Raw genomic sequence first — 20,278 nt, forward strand, 5'->3', positions numbered from 1 at the left:
CTCATTATGTTTTTACGACGCACTGAGGTGACGGTGTTTGATTGTAGGTCCGTAGGATGTGCCCGTGAAATGAAACACGCCGGGTGTCATTTGCAACAGTACAAGCGATAGAGCAGGGTGGTCAGATGGGAGGTGATGTCATGCATGAGGAGGTGAAGATGCCCTAAATTCAGTTATCGCACCTTTTAACTTCCAGTTGCTGTTGATAGCTTTATGGTGCATGACGCAAAACGTTGCTTTCATGCAGAAAATGGCTAAAATCGACCTTTTATATGAATATGGTTGATATTTTTGGGTGCTTCTAAGTGTTGTGTGATCACCAGCTGAAGCACTCGTTTGACCCTCCGGTTTATTCAGCGCTGCTGCTGGTGGCGCTGTCCGTGGTGCTGGAAGCAGCCGGCAGCTGCAGCAGACACTCGGAGGCCTGAGCTGATCTGCACTTGAACGGTAAACGGATTGATCGGCTGTCAGCGCCCCTGGCATCACTCACACACCGGGACCACACACACATGCACATGCAGAGGCAGGGCTGTACATCACACTGATGGACAGTTCCTGGATCGCAGAGCACAGATGCCGCACAAAAAATCACCTTAATATTCCTATAATAGTCATAGATGTGTCATGGTCCATGACATATCTCATCCACTTTCCTCAGTGCGTGCGGCTTCCGTCTGGGAGGCCTTATAGGATAGCAAGAGCACCAGAAATCTATTTCTAATCTGAGTTTTATTTGATCAAATTCATTTCTAAAACGTGTAAAACTTTATTTTCACGTCTTTCCTGAACTATTTATGATTAAATTTGCATTTTCTGAAGTTGATACATGTAAATGCAATGTTTCCTGTTCCTTTTTTGTTTATATGTGTCGTGTAGCCAGAAGCAGCTCTACAGTGTGCAATGTTTTCTATAACAACTCTGTGATTATATGAGGTTACATTGACTTCATGCCATTTGAAGCTCAACTGTATGTTAATGCAGAATATACCTCGATATTAGCACTATTAGCATTTCTTGCTAATATGTTGTGGTTGCAGTAATCTATGGTCTTCAGGATGCCGCGTCGTTTGAGTAATGCCCTTGTTAAAATAGATCTTTCAACATTCATTCGACTGGTTTTCCAAGAATCTAAATTAAAATATTTTCCTTCGGGTTATGAGTTACTTTTAACGTGGAAAGGCAAAACGGCACACATGCAGTCAGGTAGCACATCTTCCCACTTCGAGTTATTGGCAGAATAGACGATGATGATAACCACCAGACACACATGCACGTCAAGTTAGACAAAACAAGCAGACGATCCAGCAAGCCAACACAAAAGGCAATTATGTAAAACACAGAGAAACACGAGTGCAATAATCTAAGTTTGGCTCGTACAGTTGGCCGTCTTTCAGCACGTGGAAGTTGGCTCCATAGTCTGCAGTCAGGAGTAAAATTTTGTCTGGAGGTATTTTATTTTGGCACTGATTTTTAAATTAGTGCCTTTTGTTGTGTTTTTTTTTTTTCTTCTTCACAAGGACAAGCTTCTCACCTCCTATCTCTTTCTTTTTCCTTTCTCTGTCCCCTCTTCCCGCCCCTTCGTTTGACTTTTGCCTTCTTATGTTTTTAGCATACAAATGGAGGCTTGTGTAAATATTCATTTAGCCCAGCAGGAAACCCCACCAAGGGTAGAGTCAATAAGAGCCACTAAATCTTATTACAGTAATGACATCACCGTAGTGGGCTCATGACTATTGGCTGCTATATGTGTAATTCCCTAATTGCTCATCTTTCCTCTGGAGACCAGTGATTTCCATTCTTATAGCTGCATTTAGTCTTAACTGCAACAAGGCACATGTTGACTTTTACCTTAACAGTGCAATTCATGCTGATTTATGATGTTGTGAAGGACCTTTATGGCTTTATCTTTCTGCTATAGCTTGGCCTTGAATGCTTTCTTCTTATCTTTGAACCTTTTATTGAATTAATATATGTACTAAAGACTTGACTTGTCCAAATGTTTTAGCTTCACTCATCTGGGATAATAAATCAGGTAGAAGCTGTAAGTGGGGACGAAACCCTTCACTGTGCCGCTAATATGTTTTTCTTTATTCACTATAGTTGACATTTGTCACCTGTATCCTTTGTAATATTGTTTACAGCTCTCAGTAATGTGTAAACAAACATATATTTTGCAGATTTATTGATAGGTTGCATGTACAATAATCAGCATCTGGAGCAGCAGTGATTGTGATAGCTGGCTTGTGTGGTACGATTGGCGGACCTGTAACCAGGGAGGGGACAGCCCACAGAGCATATCAGGCCCATTTAATCGGACACCCTGCCGAAAGGGTTTTAATCTCTTGATCCGCGAGGCTCAGGAAAGCGAGAAGCTGCCATCATGGTACAGGGGAAACTCTGGGTTGTGCCTGCTCTCTCCTAGCCCTCCAACACTGGCAGCGCTCAATTTTTTAACAAGTACATAAAGTTAAAACCACATGTTTGAAGTGGGTGCAGGAGCTGTGCGACTTCAGGCGCTTTGAGCTGTTTGAATTTGGAAGGAAAAATCCTTTTGTTGTTTTGCTTTGCTCCATAATTGAATCCCATTAAGCCAATCATTTTAATTTGACTCCTTGCAGCGCAAGTATGAGGCTTTTTTTGGGGTCTCCATAATGCTTCGTGCACCATGGAGGGTTGCATTTTTTGGGCTTGGCCACCCGCAACATTGGACATCTAGCATAGTAGCACAGATTCACCCCCCAGCATATAAAGACGGTAAATAGATTGAGAGCCAGCCAGCGCTTCCACCCAGGGCTTCCACCCAGCAATCTAGGTCATTAGGTCTACAGTGTAATTTAAGGAGCGCCACATCTGCTCACATGTAGGCAGAACAGGGTGTTGTGGCTCGAGCATTAGAGCGATGCCTAATCCTCCTGTGACAGCTGATTGTACGTATTTTCGGCTCGCGGTTCTGCAGAGCTCACTTCGTTCGTTTGCGAGAGAGCCTTGAATTCGAAGCAAGGGAGTGCAGAGAGACCTATATAAGGTAGGAGAATAATTGCAATTTCACGCTACGGTTGATGGCGAGCTTGTCACTAATAGATTTAAACAATAGCCTGCTGGTACAGACTCTGCGTATCGATTGGGGTTACATGCATCGCTGTGCCGTCGTGTCACTGATTGGAAAAGCTTAATGAGTGCATGTCATTATTGTTGTGCTGGCATCCATCTTGGCCCAGTCTCTTGCATGCCATTGGGCCGAAGAGGTCAATGGACCACATGCTTATAGAGTGAATGGACTCTGGCTTATTGACCAACAGACCGATGACCTAAATGAGTGGAGAGAAAGGATTAAGTGTTTATTATCCTCTCCCTTTATCCCTCTTTCCCACCCTGCCCTTTATCTCTCCCTCTTCCTGAGGGGAGGGGCGTGTAGTTTGGGGGGGGGGTCCTTTCTAGCTGGTTGTGGAAACCAGTGTGGATATTATTATTGACACGCAGACCAGCCCAGTGCCTGGCTGGAAGGCGATATCGACAGACTCCACATGACCGGTCTTGTACTCTCAATAATGACAATACTCCATTAATTTACCCTCAGTGCACTGCCATTTGTTAGATTTACAACCAGAATGTTAAGAACAATTTAGGCCTTTACTTGATGTCGAGGTGGGCTTTGAGTCATATGTGGCAGTGGTCCTTTTACTTACAGTATTTATTTTTTTAGAAGCGTATATTCTTCTACAGTGACATGCAAAAGTTTGGGTCAGAGCTACTGTGAGCAGCTAAGAGAGTAAAAGGTGACCAGACTTCCAAACAGCAAAAAGTTAGAGATTCATTTTAAGCAACATTAATATATTATTTTTGTTTTCTACAATTTTAGATCAAAAGTAAAAGTTTGAGTTTGATGGTGCGGCGGCTTGTTTGCAATCATCGTTAGGAAAGGACAAGTGATGCAAATTTCAAAGCTTTATAAATTCTCCGACTCCCCAATCCTCATCCCAGCGATCAGCAGCTCCTCTAAGCAGCTGCCTAGCATGCTTAAAAGTAAAATAATTGATGCCCACAAAGCAGCAGAAGGCTATAAGACGACAGCCTTCTTATCGGCTTCAGGTAACCGTTTCCTCAGTTTGTAAAGCCATTGAGAAATGGCAGCTAACAGGAGCGGTGGAGGTCAAGCAGAGGTCCTGAAGACAAAGAAAACTTTCCAAGAAAATTGCTTGTTTAGATTTAGCAGACTCTGGAGTTCTGGTCTGTTCTACTGTGCAGCAACACCTGCACAAACAGGAGCCCTCCCCACAAAATTCAGCCTCAGAAGTTTGCAAAGGAAATATGTAAACAAGCCTGATGCAGTTAAAACTTTTTGGCCACAGTGAGTAAAGTTCAGTCTGTGGAAACTCTTGCATGCTGCTGAATGTTCTTAAAGAATAAGGTTGGTGATATTTTATATTTTTGTTATGGTCAACGATCTAATGAAAGATTAAAACAAAGAATGTGTTAATGTCTCCCAAAGTTGTCTCCGACTCTCCTCGGCTGTTGTGGCTTTCAGCCCCGATCCCATTCTTTTCTACAGTAGATGTAAATCTTTAAAAATAGGTCACAAAGACGTACTTTCATTTTTAAAAGGCCAAATAATGAGGAATAAATGGATAAATAAACACTAGATACTGCAGTTTTTAACAAGCAATCAAAAGGATCCATTTTGCTGTTGGAATTGTTGACAATATGAGTTAAAATGAGTTAATGTGAGTTTGTCTTATATTTAATTTATATTTTGGCTCTAGATTGATGTTTGTTGCCATTGATACTCCGCTCGCATCCATGTGTTCAGTTTCTGGCTGGAAACCAAATTTCCTTTGGGATAACAATAAAGCTGAAGTTGGATTAAAACCTCAAAGCAACAACTCTCTCACGACAAACGTCTAATAATAGATAGAAATGGTCGTAGTAGTAGCTCCCACATAACTTCAGGTTTATGTTATATGAGTATGATGCACAGCACCATGATCTCTTTTGGTCCCAGAAGTCATCAGAAGGAAATGTGACGAGGTTTTATCACTGCAGTTTCAAACAGACAAAGAGATTCGTCACGCTAACACAATATTGTCCAGCCCGTAATAATAACGTGGAAATCAGCTGGAGGCGTTCAGAATGAAGTCGACCAGACGAGGGGACGGGAAATAGCAGCCTGAGGGAGGGGGGTTAGTGACTGACTGGGCCCTCCGGTCGACCATTTTAGTTAGTGCAGCCAGCCAGATAATTAAACGTGATGGCAATCTTTGACACAGTGTAGTCGCATCACACCTCGGTGCCACAGGAGCTGCACTGTCTGGCTCTCAGCCTCCTGTCACCCAAACAGAAAAGTGCTTTGTGGTGAGATATATCTTATTTTCTAATCCCCCCCCCTCAGAAAGGCCTGTAAGTATCATACCACACCTCCTGCCGAATCATTTCCCTGCCCGGCACCTTGGAGCTCATCCCTTGTGTCATGGCTCCGTCTCAAAGGGCAGACTGTGAACAGTGAGAGGCGTTTTTATCAAAACTAGTTTCCATATTCCACAGTGATAATTCTGGCAGCAGCACGCTTTTCCCTCCATTTCCAAAACTCTTTAATTAAGCTGTAATGCAGATGAGTGCTTCAGAGGCTGTGACGACGGGCGTTTTCTTAGAGTACGTTCGAGAGCAGATGACAGCTCAAACCCATTTGCTTGCAAATGAACCTCCGACGACATATTCCGTCCCAATCTATTCCATTTGTCGTCCAAGTGCGACTCTGGAGCGTTCCCCCTGTTGAAGCTGATTCCCAAAAATTATTTTTCAGGCGGCGTAGTTATTTACAGCCCGGGCAGATGACAATGACACCCAGACGACTGCACTTCAGATCCCATTTTACCTCCAACAGCTCACATGAGAGGAGCTGAAAGCCTGGCTGCACCATCGGTCCATTGTCACCTTTTTAGCAGGATTCATTGGAGCAAAGGTTGTCTTTGTTTCTATGAAATTCAGAGCCAGGCATTTATTTACTGGCCCTTATCAAAGCTGGGAAGAGACGTTTAAAATCGCTGTACATAAATAAAATTTAAATTTTGTTTACATGTCAGATCGTGAAGCAGATTAAAAAACTGTAAACTGGCTCTGTGGCTGTTGAGATTTAGCTCTGATTTCATATGATGAATGAAGCAACCCAGATAAATCAGCCACATTTGACTTTTAGGTGTGAAAATGTAATATTGATGATCTTCCACAGCCAGAAGTGGAGTTGGAAGCAGCTCAGAGCGGTCTCCCTGCTGAGTATCAAATATATATTGGTAAATAAAACATTTTTCCATTAAATATTCACGTGTATAGACCCCGTGAACCAGTTTATGCAGTTTGATTAAATTCATAATTCACCCCTCTGGCGTCCTAGCCGGTAAAATGGGTTTCATTTGAAATCACCGTATATTGTGCACATTTAAAATGATATATAAAACGCCTCTTGAAATAAAATCTAAACTAATAATATTTATTTGACATTTACAGACGGTGAATTAACAAAGTCTTGATGTGTTTTAAGTAAAGGGCTTGAGAGAGCTGATTACTGACATTTGTACCACATTTTTCTAACTGTAGATTAGTTTGGAACCAAATGCAGAGCACAGCAGTGTGCTGCATAGACTGTGGCTAATGATAAGCTGATTAGGTGCGACTGTGTGTTGGAATATCAGAAAATAATAAGAAAATACATTAATAAAAAAACAGCAAAAAATGTCAGAAAATACTTGTACAGTCCTGAAACTCGTTTGCACTTTGCCTCATACTCATTCACTGGTGCACTTCTTTTAAAGCATTTAACTTGAGTCAATGTCCTCTGTTTTTACTCAAACGATTATCAGGTATCATAGTTGCAGATGAGCTTTCTGACAGTCGTGTCATTATTTGAGCTCTGACTCTCCACGTGTACGGTGCAGCGTGTTCTTCAGATAAACCAGGAAAGCTGTTGCTGTGCTAACTGCTCTACTTGTTTTTGTTTCATTCATCTGCCTCTTAAAACGTCAGCAGGGGGTTTCTGATGTATTTCACATTTCAGGGTCATCTCCATAGACAAGTGGGTTGGCTCATTTATAATGTAATGTTAGCTAATTACAGCGGGGCTTTCTGGGACTTTTTATGGTATGAATTACTCAGAAAGGGTTTCCCCACATTACCGCCTGGTGTTCGTTTAGGTTATGCGAGTCGCGGGCTTTAATTAGGGTGTTTCCTTGATGTATGCAGCGCTTCTTGTTGGTTTGCTCAGTTCTTAAAAAAGAAGTTCCAGCACTGTTAGCAGCTAACAGCTAACAGCTGATATCAGGAGCAGTCACTTCACTTTTTAGCAGGTTTAGTGGGCTCTTTAATCAACACATAGAGGAGGAGGACTTTTTTATTCAGCCCTGTGTTGTGTTAAAATTGCTAAATGCGTTTGACTGATTCTGTGAGTCGGATGATTTAATTAACGTCTCCTTTTTTCTGCCTTTCCCCGGCTTGGATAAGAAATTATGTGTAAAGTTGAGCTCTTGCAGTGGGACTAATTAATATTTTTGTTCTGTTAACATTGTATTATCACCGCTGTGGAATAAAGATAATCCCTAGTATTCATGAATAGAATTGAATTCATGAGTGTTTAACTACTTTGCTGTTAAAATTAATGGGGCAATATTTTTTTGTAGTTCGTGTATAATTTAAATGGAAAAATTCAATATATTCTTTCAACAGTCACTGTTCAGTTCATCAAATATTTTGCTTAACCAGTGGTAACAAGGGCAAGGATTAAATAAAGCACAATAAAGATTAAAGAGTGAAATAGGCTTTATTTTCAGACACGCTGAAGGACAACATGCTGCTAAGTGTGTGTCCACATGGCTGGCAGTCAGCATGAGTGTTAGCGTGAGTGACTAGTGGCGGCGGCGGCTGAGCTGGCTGATACTGACCATCTGTGTGTATGTTGTGTGTGTGTATGTGCAGCTCCCCGCAGACTTCAGCAGACTTCACCTGGCCGACGGCTTGCACCCACAGGTGACCCACGTCTCCTCCAGCCACTCAGGATGTAGTATCACCAGCGACTCTGGAAGCAGCAGCCTGTCAGACATTTACCAGGTAAGGACCCCCCCCACCCCCCCGGATCCCCAGTTTGGACTCGCCTGGATGGTTCTGCAGGTGGGAGTTTGTTAACTAGATGAACACCGAGCAGAGTCGTATAGTTGCTCATATGTAATTAAACCTCGCCCAGTCTAGCTAGGGTCGTTGTTCCTAAGCTAATTTTATTCATTTTTGCCTTTAAACCTGAAGGCAAAATCAACTCTTAGCTATTGTTTCTAAATCATTTGAGGATAATTCTGTGTGGACAAATTAAATGAGAGAGTTAAAATGAAGGCCATCCCATATTATTCCCAGCTCTCCTTGGTGAAATTACAAATATACCTCTTGGACCGCAGGTGTCTCATGAAGTAGGACAGGAGAATCTGGGAAAGAATGTAAAAGCTTGGCAGACGAATAGGCTTTGAGACACTAATAGGACACTGTCACTGCACAGCAGGAGGCGAGCAGACAGGCTGGTGGCTGCTAGCAGGTGGTGCAGCAGCCTACATCCTGACTCCTGCTCTGCCTCTCACCACCTCAAAGCAGAGGTGCAGAGCTCCCGCCGAGCCGTGACGTACAATCTCGTGCGATAAGGAGCTTCATGAGGAGTCTTTGTGCTGAAATAATACAGACTCTACCGAATGTGTTTTTGTGGATGGAGTGTGACTAAGGTAATAAATACGTAACGCTGATGGAATAATAAAGAAAATGTTTAAGAATTTCCAACCTTACCCCCCCAACCCCCCCCCAGAGGTGAATAAAGCTCTGTTTAGCTCAAAAGAACACACACACACACACACACACACACACAAAATCTCGTGACTGTGGACAACGTGCCCCAAACCCTGCAACTAATCCTCTTAACACAGAGCACCCACCCTATTGGCTCCTAATTCTGTCACCTGCTGTGTGCCTGTTTGTGTGTTTGGGTGTGTGTTTGTGCCTGCGCTCTGGGGCAGAATGGCGTTGCATCGTACGGACCTCTTCTTGGCTTGTGTTTGCCGGGGTGTGAGATATTCAGCTCTATAATTGCGTGCTGGGCCTGTGTGAGCGTGCGTTGCTGTAGAGATGTGTGCCTTTGTATGTTTGGCCATGCTGTGGCTGGCTGGAGCAGGTTGAACAGGCTCTACTGTCCCCAATCTGTGATCCTGGTTTTAGAGCCATCTGCTAGCAGCTCCGTGTCTCCTGGTTTCAGTCGTGGCCTGTTTTCTCTTCCTTCCTCCTTTGCTGGATCCCTGCTCTGACAGCTTTCCGTCTACCTGTAGCAGCAGCTGTATCCACTCACACTCCTTGCCTTAACTTGCTTTGTCTCAGTCTCTGCGTCACATGTGATCAAACTTGTCTGCTCAGCTCGGTGGCGAGCTACTTACCTGTGCGTGCCAGGGCTACATCTGGCTTACCTGTTGGAAGACTTTGCCACTTTTCTTCACAGTCCGGCGTGCGTGCTTTCAAATGAGAGCTGAAACAATTAGTCAATTGATAGAAAATTAATCTGCAACTATTTGATAATCGTTAAATCCTTTGAGTCCTTTTTCTAGCAGAAAAGCCAAATATTTCCTGGTTCAAGTGCCCCAAATTTGAGAATTTGCTTTGTTTTTTAAGATAGTAAATAAGTAGTAAAATGGATATTTTGGAGGTTTGGATTTAGTTTGATCAAACTAGCAAGTTTAAGATGTCATTTTTGTCTCTGGAAGGCATATTTCAACAGCTTTTTGACATTTTAGAGACAAAAGGATTAAATCAGTTAATTGAGGAAATAATCAGCAAGTTATGCCATACTGAAAATAATCCATAGTTGCAGCCTGGTTTCTGTTCAACAACAGTTTGCTTGCCAAGAGAAAGCTCCAACAGCAGTGGTTCCTAATTCCCAATCAGTCACCACCATGCATGTAACCAGCTGCGTGTATATGTCTTTGGGTTGTGATTAGTTTAAAGAAAGAACTTGTTTTATTTGAATGTTTTCGAGGCCCAAGGAAGTGAAATGATCCAGTAATTCACAGGGATGTCTGAAAAGAAAATAACATAATTTTTTTGCAGAAATATTTCTGTTTCTCCGTCCTCTTAATCACTGCCCGGGGTTGCTGCTGCAGCACCCCCGTGAGCAGGATGTAATGGCAGCTGTTAAATAACGGAGATAAGTTGTCTTCTGCTGTTATCAGTCTGTAGGGCTGAACTGCTTCTGATCATAAGCCCCTTCTCCTCTAACATTTAGACCACTCGCACTCAGTGCACAAAGTTTAGATGTACAAGCATTAAAAATGGAGAGAAGGATTAAAATTCATCTCAGACTATCCCGGCAAGACTCCCCAAACTGTTTGTTTTACGCAACATTACTTTTTTATCGTTAGCTAAAGTTGCACCCTGCAGGTCTCAGAATTAATAACGTGGCGTATTAGATCAGTAGCGATGTTTGTGGCTTCATTTGGGGGGTTTTTAAGTAAACGGATCAGGGGAGACCTGGTTCTTCACACTTAAGCCACAGGAAATTGATGGCACAGAGAAATATGGTGTTGAATGTTCACTTTTAGACTACAATGTCAACATTTAGCTGATGCTGGTATGAGTTGCTGAGCAGATTGAGGTACGGATTTCTGCTGGGAAGCCCTGAATAGATGAACCACAGGTCCACCCTGCTGCTCTAATCTCCACAGCCTGCTTTGGCCTCTACGGTTGATGCACCCCGTGAAGAGTCCCGCATCACTCTCACGTCACCGGCAACATGGTGCACTGTTTTGTGTCTGAATAAATCATGAAATTGGTCCTTCAGAAGGACTTTGAAAGCATTGATCCAAGAATAGCCCTGATGAAATATTAACAGCACCTGACTTGCCCACTGACTCTTAATGCTTACTGCACATTTATGGATTTTTGATGCATAGATGACACGAAAACGAGCGTGTGTGAGGATATAAAGGCACACAGGCAGCCTTTGTTTAAATACAGCACGCTGGCTGTCAGATAAGTTATCTCCGTGCGGTCTGTTAAGTGTTTTTACACCCTGTCAAAATCAAATCAAGTCACCGAGGCATCTTTGAATAAATCTCCACCTCTTCTTTGCTGATTTTTGTTCGTGCCTTAATATATTTTCTGCAGATAACAAGTGTGGTGAACCTGTCCAGTGTGTCCTCTGTCCATCTGTGGAAAATGAACAATGAATATGCAACCGTCTGTGGTTTTAAAGCAAAGGGTGTTGAGGGAATGCTCCTCAAATTTCTGGAAGAAGTCCTTCCATTTTGATCCTAGATTTCTTTTCTTCTATTTTGATTAATTTATTCCATTTTGAGATAAGATAGACGATACCCTTGTACGCTGCTGCTTCCTTAATCTGTGACTCTCCACTGTGAAAAGGCCTCAGACAGGCTCGCGGATCATCTGCCCCACCCACCAGGGTGTGTGAGCCGGTGACGCCCAAATGGCCACTCAGACACCGGCCTGAATCATTAATGAGCCTTTTGCACATGGCGTTCGAGGAGAAGTGACATAGGGTTTCTGTGAGAGACCGGGCGCGGGGACTCTGAGCCTTGAAAAATTAAAAGCGGACTGACAGTCTGGGAGGTGAAGATGCGTCTGGCTCTGGGATTTTGCGGACAGCTTGCAAAGACAACCTTTTCTTCTCTTTCTGAGAAGAAGCTTGAGGTCGGGCACCTTATTGAGGTAAGAGGATGCTTTGTAGTACCTTTCTGAGCTGCTTTGGTTTATTCCGTGAGAAGGTTTCATGTTGTGTGAGCCTGAACCAGGCAGTATGGCCCCCTCTGTCATTTATAGAAATACTCTCTTTGATGATAGCAGAGGAACTCCATCAGTATCACTCCTGCACAATTCATTGCATTGCTTTCGCTCCTCATCTCAGCTCATTCTCCCAGCTTCACACATATTTCATCTCTGCTTTCAAAGAACAGGATCTGGCTGTGAGGCAGGCGGCGGAGTTTGCTGAGGGGGGAGAGGAGAGGAAAGTTAGGAGTTAATTAGCTTGTTACTATGCACAGCAGACTGTTTGGTATGCAGTGTTGATGCCTGTCTTTCTCATACTGTACTGAATACCTCTAATCTAGTTCATGAAATGGGTCAAATCTGCACAGCAGTTTCACAGAGCCTCCTTTTTATTTTGCTTTTGGTTGGAAATGCGTGTGTTGCAGCTGATGTTTGTGCTGTAAAATGATTTCAGTAGTGTGTGTACGCTATGCAACCGGCACCTCTGTGTCTTTGTTGTTTGTCACTTTTTGGTCAGCAGCTACCAACATTTTATTCCCTCTATTGTTGTAATGAGCACGCGGGTCGGTGGTTCAGTGTCTCACTCAAAGACGTGGCTGTGGATGGACACACTGCTTGACCTGAACTGTTTGGTTATGGGCAGCCAGCTGTTTGCCAGCTGCTGATGCTGGATGCAGACACCAGATCCCTCACCATGTTTAGCTTTAATCACAGATAACTGACTGATCGTCTGCCGTTTGTAGGCCACAGAAAACGAACCAGGCGACATGGACCTGAGTGGCTTGCCAGAGACCGCAGTCGACTCGGAGGAGGACGACGATGAGGAGGACATCGAGCGAGCGTCGGACCCCCTCATGAGCCGGGACATCGTGCGGGACTGCCTGGAGAAGGACCCCATGGACAGAACCGACGATGACATCGGTGAGCACCCAGTCTGGGTTTTGTTGTCTTTTTCTAACAAAGTGAATGTGGAACAGCGTTTGTGTTTCAGTGTGGATTATGATTAGGGATATTGCAAGTAAAGTTATTTCACCACGCAGCGTTAACTTTTAAAAATATCCTATCTATTTCTGTGTACGCCTCAGAGTTGCATCTTTGCACGACTTCTTAAGAGAGGGGTGTGTTTTCAAAGATATCAGTGAAAAACACAAGCAGCGTTGTTCCCAGCTGAGACAGTACTTCTTGTCCCAATTTTAGAATAATTTAGTGCTCTATAAAAGCCCCCCCCCCTTATTTAAATCGGTCACATTAAATTTACATTTGTCTGAAGCTTTCTTTGCTCTCCTGCTCTCATTTACGACGTAGACTTTCGAGTAATTCTCAAAGCCACATCAGGCTTGCAGTATCATATCCCTTAAAGCTATGACTCAACTCCAGTGATGATGATAGGCATGTTTAAAGAAAAAAAGAAGTACACACTCTCTGAGCTTAGCTACAGATGTGGACGGGGGGAGGATGATGCACTGGATGCAGAGAGTGAGTGCCAACCGTTCTCCCCCTCCCCCTCTTGGCTGATCTCCCCCCGCGGTACACCCCTCCCTCCGCCGGCAGGCTTTTCTAGGTCACTCCGGCACATCCTCTCGCCTCACCTCTCCCAGCACATTAAACTTTCAGTCCTTCCGCAGCTTCACACACGACGCTGTTGCCATGCCAAGCACAGGTCAGCCAGAACGCCAGACTGCTGCCGTCCAGCCAGAAGGGGAGTGCTGCTTGGTAGATGAGGAGACAGGACCTCAGTACAGGGTGCTCCAGAATGTCTTGTGCCTTGGATTATACATAGCATTTCCCTTGGCAGCACCCCCAGAATTAAAGCCGCTCACCCAAATAATAAAACAACATGTTCATTTACTTACCATGTCTTACTCATGTTGCAGATTTGGTTTGATGTGCTCGGCTTTTAAATGATCCTGCTCTGAAATATACTCCATCATCGCAGCACAAAGGAGGTGAAAAGCATTTTTGTATGTGCAGCAACTTCCTGTGGTTGCTGTGCATGATCCGCAGACCTCACTGAAGAAACTGCGTACCATGAACTCTGTGATTTATCCAGTGAGAGCGAAATTGATTAATTAATATGCCAATCAACAGAAACTTAATTGCAGCCTCTGCTGTTTTAATAATTGTGCCAGTCAGCAAAAATGTTAGTTGCAGCTTTTCAGAAGTGAGGATTTGCTGCTTTTCTTTGCCATATATGATAGTAAAGCAAACAGCTCTTGAGTTTTGAACTGTTGGTTGAATAAAAACAGTAATATGTAATGAGAAAATGGTCGGCAGATTAATCAATCAGGAGAATAATCATCATCATTTTTCAGTGCTTTTAGCCATGCAGGGGAAACTCAATGCAACAAAGTCAGAAAATATGTTTTTTGGTAATTTTGGTGAGCTGACCCTTTAAGCTTGATCATGCTTGACAGATTACTCAGTGTGACTTCAGCCTCAGTGGCCGCAGTGAACTTCTTTAACTCACGCTGGGGTCATCGAGTTGAAGTGTCAGCAATTATTCTTGGCTCGCCTTGAAACTTTCTATCAATGGAATTGATATTTGGCTTTATGTTATCCATATAATGATTCCTCTGTTGGCTTTTCGCTGTGGTGATGATCCATTTTGATGCTCAGCCTCCAGCTCGTGCCTCGTTGGCTGGAAGCGAGGGCACTTCAGGCTTGCCAAGAGCAGCGCTGCCTGTCCTCTTTCTCTCCTCTGGGTGTCAAGACTGTTTGCTCTTTTGCTCAACCTCATAACTTCCTCCGCTGTCTCTCCTCTGTCCCTCTCACAGAGCAATTACTGGAGTTCATGCATCAGCTGCCAGCATTTGCCAACATGACCATGTCAGTGAGGAGGGAACTCTGCGCCGTCATGGTTTTCGCTGTGGTTGAACGCGCCGGCACCATCGTTCTCAATGATGGGGAGGAGGTGTGTGCTACTGTATATTCATGCGCACACAAGCCCTGTCTTGTGACTTTGTCTCGCCTTTAATTCTGTCTATGTGTGCGCGTCTATGTGGGAGCCGAACCTTAGCTTCACCCCTTCACACCAATGAATCTTTCGTCTTCCATTTGATGTTTTTTTCTGCTCTATTAAACCTGAATGGCGGACATCCCTTATCGCAGGCCTTTCTAGGATCCCTTAGGCAACTAAAGCAGGCATCACTCATTCTTTCTCTCCCTGGTGAGGACAGGACATGAGTTTCAATGAGGACAATTTGCTTGTTTTTTTGCTATGATGCACCCAAATAATAAAGAGCAGACCTTGCCTCGAAGGCCGGATCGCTTTAGTAAATGTCCGGTCATGGAGAATTCAGGGGTCGTTGAGCATATTGTTGCTGTCGGGGTAAAAGATGTGAATCACAAACATGTCCGCTTTTCAGGAATTCTTGAAAACATCCTCACACACTTTTTACTTAATCCCTCAAACGAATAAAAGATACTCATTTTCTTCTTGTAAATCAAACATGCATTGCTTCTGACGATACTTAGAGTTTATTTCAACTTCATATCACAGTTAGTGCTATTTTTGTAGCCCTCTGAGGGAAGTAAAAAACCATCTGTTAGTGCAGCAGTCCGCTTGTAGTTTCTGCATATGCTTCCTTTTGATAAATAACTTTGACTCATTAAGCGACACCAGCTGTTGGGAATATTACTTGACTGATCTTAATGTGATCTACAAAGCTGTTATTGTTGTGGTATATTTCGCTTTTCTTTCCTCTTTTCCAACATTTTGCTTCTTTTCTTTTCGTGTTCTTTTAACATCTAATGTGTTTGGGCTCCAGCTGGACTCGTGGTCGGTGATCCTGAACGGTTCGGTGGAGGTGACGTACCCCGACAGCCGGACGGAGATCTTGTGCATGGGGAACAGTTTCGGGGTGTCACCAACCATGGAGAAGGAATACATGAAGGGCGTCATGAAGACCAAGGTGGACGACTGCCAGGTAGGATCTAAATTTTCCTGCCTAGCGGTATCAGCGGGTTGCGGTTAACCGGTCCATTTCATCTGCATCTCAGTGTGAAAAGCAGAGCACAGACCCTGACATCTGAAGATATTAAATCCCACTGTGACCCACTCCATGCTGACAGTGTTTGCACTCATGACTTTGAAAGCAGCTTTAGGAAGCAGCATCCACTTAAATGTGGGAAGCAACCATTTTGAAAGAGAATAGGCCAGCTCATGTAAAGAGCAAGATCGTGTAATTTGCATCATATATTTAATTGGAATAAAGTGTTAAACATGAAAGTGAAGACACTGAAATGTTTTTAGTCCTTGAATCACCAGGAGCTGAGATCATCAGGCTCAGTGGCAGCGATGAGAAAATCTTTGGTCCTAATTAGGGAAAGCCCTTTTTTCATAATTCATCGGCAGGGATAGTAAAGTTGCTGTGCAGAATTTCTTTCTAGCTAGCTGTTATCATTGAAATACATGTAACCGCAGTACTGTTAAGCATGGACGATAAATATGTTTTCTGTGTCTCGTCTCGTCCAGTTTGTGTGTATAGCCCAGCAGGACTACTGCTGCATCCTCAACCAGGTAGAGAAGAACATGCAGAAGGTCGAGGAGGAAGGGGAGATAGTTATGGTGAAGGAACACCGCGAACTGGACCGCACCGGCACCAGGAAAGGACATATCGTCATCAAGGTGACGAATCAACACATGAGAGCTGATCTTTGCAGGCCAATCACGTTGCATGAAAGGTTATTTTAAGCCAATAACACCATAATTCTGAACCTCAGGGCACACCGGAGCGTCTCACCATGCACCTGGTGGAGGAACACTCAGTGGTGGACCCCACCTACATCGAGGACTTCCTGTTGACCTACAGGACCTTCCTCTCCAGCCCCATGGTCGTGGGCAAGAAGCTCCTGGAGTGGTTCCACGACCCCAGTCTCAGGGACAAGGTATGAGAGCAGTGAGAGAGTATACCTGCATGAGTGGATGAAATAATTCAGCATTAATCAGAGACAGCGTGTCTAAAGGAAATGGAGACTATATGCTGCAGTTACACACACGTGAATGCAAACACTGAAGTTTTCCATGAACCCACAGACATTCTTAGGTCAGCATGTAAACTACTTAATACGCACACACTTCTGGCCGAACCATTTGTTGACCTGAGCTGCTCATGTGATTGCTCCAGGTTACACGGGTAGTCTTGCTGTGGGTAAACAATCACTTCAATGACTTTGAGGGTGACCCTGCCATGACTCACTTTCTGGAAGAGTTTGAAAACAATCTGGAGAAAGAAGTAAGTAAAACAGCTGCACGGGGATTCCCCACATGCGAAAACGTGTCACGCGCTTGCCTTTTACTGCGCTTCCCTCACATCTGGGTTGTATTTTCTTTCCAGAAAATGTGTGGGCACCTCAGACTGTTAAATATAGCTTGCGCTGCTAAAGCCAAGCCGCGGCTGGTGACACTGACCAAGCCGTCCAGGGACTCTCCTCTGGCCTTCAGCCTCCTCGGAGGTCAGGAGAAAGGTTTCCGCATCTTCATCGATGCTGTGGAGCCGGGGAGCAAGGCAGCAGAAGTCGGCCTTAAGCGCGGAGATCAGGTAAGATGTCACTGCATCATATGTTTGATGTCTCACTCAAGGACTCTGCCACCATGCTTCCTAATGTTATCTTCTTCACCATCTAATGTGTACATATAGAGGAAGAGGGAGGAAAGCTACACATGCAGCAGCACATGGCCTCCAAGTTGCAGTTTTTTTATTCACTGTAATCAGACACTCCGAAAAATACACTTCATATAGTTTCTTCAATTCCTTTCAAATCTTCGGCACATTTGTTGTATGAGTCTGGACAGACATGGATGAAAACTGCAGAGTGATTGGTTGGTGGAGGCAAACAACCACGAGGAGGTAATTCTAGTTTTTATCTGCAGGCTACAGTTCTGAGGAGAAACCTTTCCTGTCACACAGACCAAAGCTTGAATTGCTCTTTTTTTCTCGTGTTGAAGTTCATTTTTGTAGTGAAATTGGTTTTACATTTTACTAGCATTAAAAAGGTCTTAAATTGAACTTGCCAGTAGCTGCGGGTAGCCTGTGTTGGCTTTCTCTCTGCAACTTCTCAACCGTTTTCACACTCGGCAGTCCTCGCGGCTTTAAGCAAAGTCCCTTAATCCTTGAAACCATCTTGAGAGTGTCTGGATGCGAGTTAAGCTCTCTTGACTCCAAACATCCCCTGCAGCTGTTTCCCCAAAAGGAAGCGGAGAAGCTGACATCCTTGGAAGCATTCACAATCTCAAACTCGCTCGCACCTTCCATTTTTTAACAGCTTTCAGTCACTATCATCATTCACTCAGGACCTATCATTCCACAGCTTCATATTAGCGCCATTTGTTGAGTCATTCAGCCATTAGCAGCGGTTTCTTTCATCATAAACTCCAAGCAAGTCTCACTAATCGTTGCTGATCCCAAAACAGACACTTGGTGTTGTAAGTCGGTGTTTACTGGCCTCACAGCAGCAGAGGATGGCCTGTGCTGATGCTACAGTCAGAGGTGATTTCCTCTTCCGCTAAAGAGGAAGTGGCAAAGGCTTGTTAGCAGATTGTGTTGAAATGCAAATATCCGGCCCCTATACAGAGGCCAAGCTGTTAAGACAAAGACGAGACCATTTGAAGGTGACATGGCCCACATTAATGTCAAAACCATGTGTCGGACCAAATGCCATTATGTATAACATGCCAGAGCACTGCAGTTTAACGCCTCTCTGTTCTCTGGATAGAATCATTACCTGTAACATTTTCTTCAGTTCAGGGTTCAACGCTTTGTGCACAGATCCAATATGGCATTCAGTCCGACATGGCACGATGACAACTGAGGCAGAAAGTACATTGAGTACATTGAGTACAGGTTTTTCTTCCACCAGTGCAGCAATGTGACTCCTTATCCGTGTGCATAACTTTGGATCAGGTAGCTGTAGCTTTACATTTGGTTTATTTTTATCAGAGAGTTCCCCCCCGCCGCCACACTTTACTGAGACAAAGAGATACAAAAGCTGAGTCTAATTCTTGGGAAGACACAGAAGGCAAAGTCCTGTTGAGATTCGCCCCCTTAACCCCTCAGACCACATTGTTTAATCCTATTGTTAGTAACATATCAGGCCTATGTTAAGGACACTTTGGTGATGATATTTCTTCTCTCTCTGCAGATCTTGGAGGTCAACGGGCAGAACTTTGAGAATGTCCAGCTCAGCAAAGCCAACGAGATCCTGAAGAACAACACCCACTTGTCCATAACTGTGAAAACAAACCTTTTAGGTAAAGGTTTTGGCTATCAAACCTTGTTAACATGCTGTGAGATATGGTGCTTTTTATCCTTTAACCCATTAAGTCAGAGGGCTCCCAGTCTGGCAGTCTGGACCCCCACAAGAGGTGGAAGATAGGAAGGAAGGGGCGATTAGCAGGAGATCTCAAATAATTCAAATATAGTAATAACAGTTGATTTGTGTTGATCTGTGAGGAGTACATTGTTTGATTTTAAGAGGCTACAAACCAAAAGGACTGTGAACTGTGGACTCAGTAATTCAAACCAAGAGAGGTCCTGCGTCCCACTATTTAATAAAAAAAAAAAAAAGAAGTACTGAAAAGAGCGAGACTGCGTAAATTCCTGTGGTAGCAGTCACCTTGAATGATTTTTATAGTATTTTCAATCATTCAGAGTATATCGCTCTCCCCTTTCCCACATTTTGATCTCCTCCCTCCTTTTGTCCAGTGTTTAAAGAGCTGCTAACCAGGCCAGAGCACGACCACGATTTGGATGGTGAGGAGGAACATGACAGAAAGAACGGCGCACCCCATCTCCCAAAGATTGGAGACATCAAGAAGGCCAGCCGCTACTCCATCCCCGACCTGGCGGTGGACGTGGAGCAGGTGATGGGCCTGGAGAAGGTCAGCAAGAAAGCAAAGACCAACACGGTGGGAGGACGCAACAAGCTGAAGAAGATCTTCGACAAGACGCTCACCAGCATCCTGCCTCCCAAACCGTACAAGTAATAAGACCTAAATAACATGTATTCAATTACCAAGATCATTGTATCTAAAAATAAGAGCTAGACACCGTAGCTGACAGATGACTTTGAGAGGTGAATGTTTTAGTTCGGTATACTGTATATTAATACTGAATTTCTGTACCTTTCACCAGACAAGCAGGTCTGTGATTGTTTCATATGAAAAGGATACTAAAGGCATGAGAGAGACAGAAAATGTGATGTTGGCGAGTCAGAGTTAGTTTTCCTTTGAAGTTTTGATTGATCCTGTGCTGTCTGCAGAGAGGAAGCGGTGCTTGTTTTCATCATCTGATTGCGACTGATTGGGCTGTTCGTCTCTACGTTTCGACGATTTTCTTTTTTCCTCACATCGTGACGCGCTGCTCTGATTGATGCGAAGCGAACGCGCCGTGTGACTGATCAATCAGTCACTCACTTGCTGAACTGCATCAGACAAATGTTACTGATGCCATTGCAGCCCGTAGCTGATGATGACACGTCACGTTTGTAAAAGTTC

The 20,278-nt window shown here is 43.9% G+C and overlaps 1 protein-coding gene across 9 annotated transcripts in view; it reads left to right on the top strand.

The window, feature by feature from the left end:
• rapgef2b (Rap guanine nucleotide exchange factor 2b) overlaps positions 1-20,278 on the top strand; it is a 104,481-nt gene that overhangs the window by 69,669 nt on the left and 14,534 nt on the right. For 6 of the 9 annotated variants that reach the window (XM_070961944.1, XM_070961947.1, XM_070961946.1 and 3 more), the window contains 10 exons: positions 7,960-8,091; positions 12,528-12,705; positions 14,559-14,695; positions 15,552-15,710; positions 16,259-16,411; positions 16,507-16,671; positions 16,911-17,018; positions 17,121-17,324; positions 18,925-19,033; positions 19,488-19,764. In XM_070961944.1, coding sequence (XP_070818045.1) covers positions 7,960-8,091; positions 12,528-12,705; positions 14,559-14,695; positions 15,552-15,710; positions 16,259-16,411; positions 16,507-16,671; positions 16,911-17,018; positions 17,121-17,324; positions 18,925-19,033; positions 19,488-19,764 — 1,622 coding nt within the window. Of the gene's footprint in view, positions 1-2,366; positions 3,026-7,959; positions 8,092-12,527; positions 12,706-14,558; positions 14,696-15,551; positions 15,711-16,258; positions 16,412-16,506; positions 16,672-16,910; positions 17,019-17,120; positions 17,325-18,924; positions 19,034-19,487; positions 19,765-20,278 lie in introns of those variants that run through there. The other 3 variants (XM_070961948.1, XM_070961949.1, XM_070961952.1) reach the window with 2 other exon arrangements.

The sequence above is a fragment of the Chaetodon trifascialis genome, chromosome 5, assembly GCF_039877785.1.
Source record: "Chaetodon trifascialis isolate fChaTrf1 chromosome 5, fChaTrf1.hap1, whole genome shotgun sequence".
Classification (NCBI taxonomy): Eukaryota; Metazoa; Chordata; class Actinopteri; order Chaetodontiformes; family Chaetodontidae; genus Chaetodon; species Chaetodon trifascialis.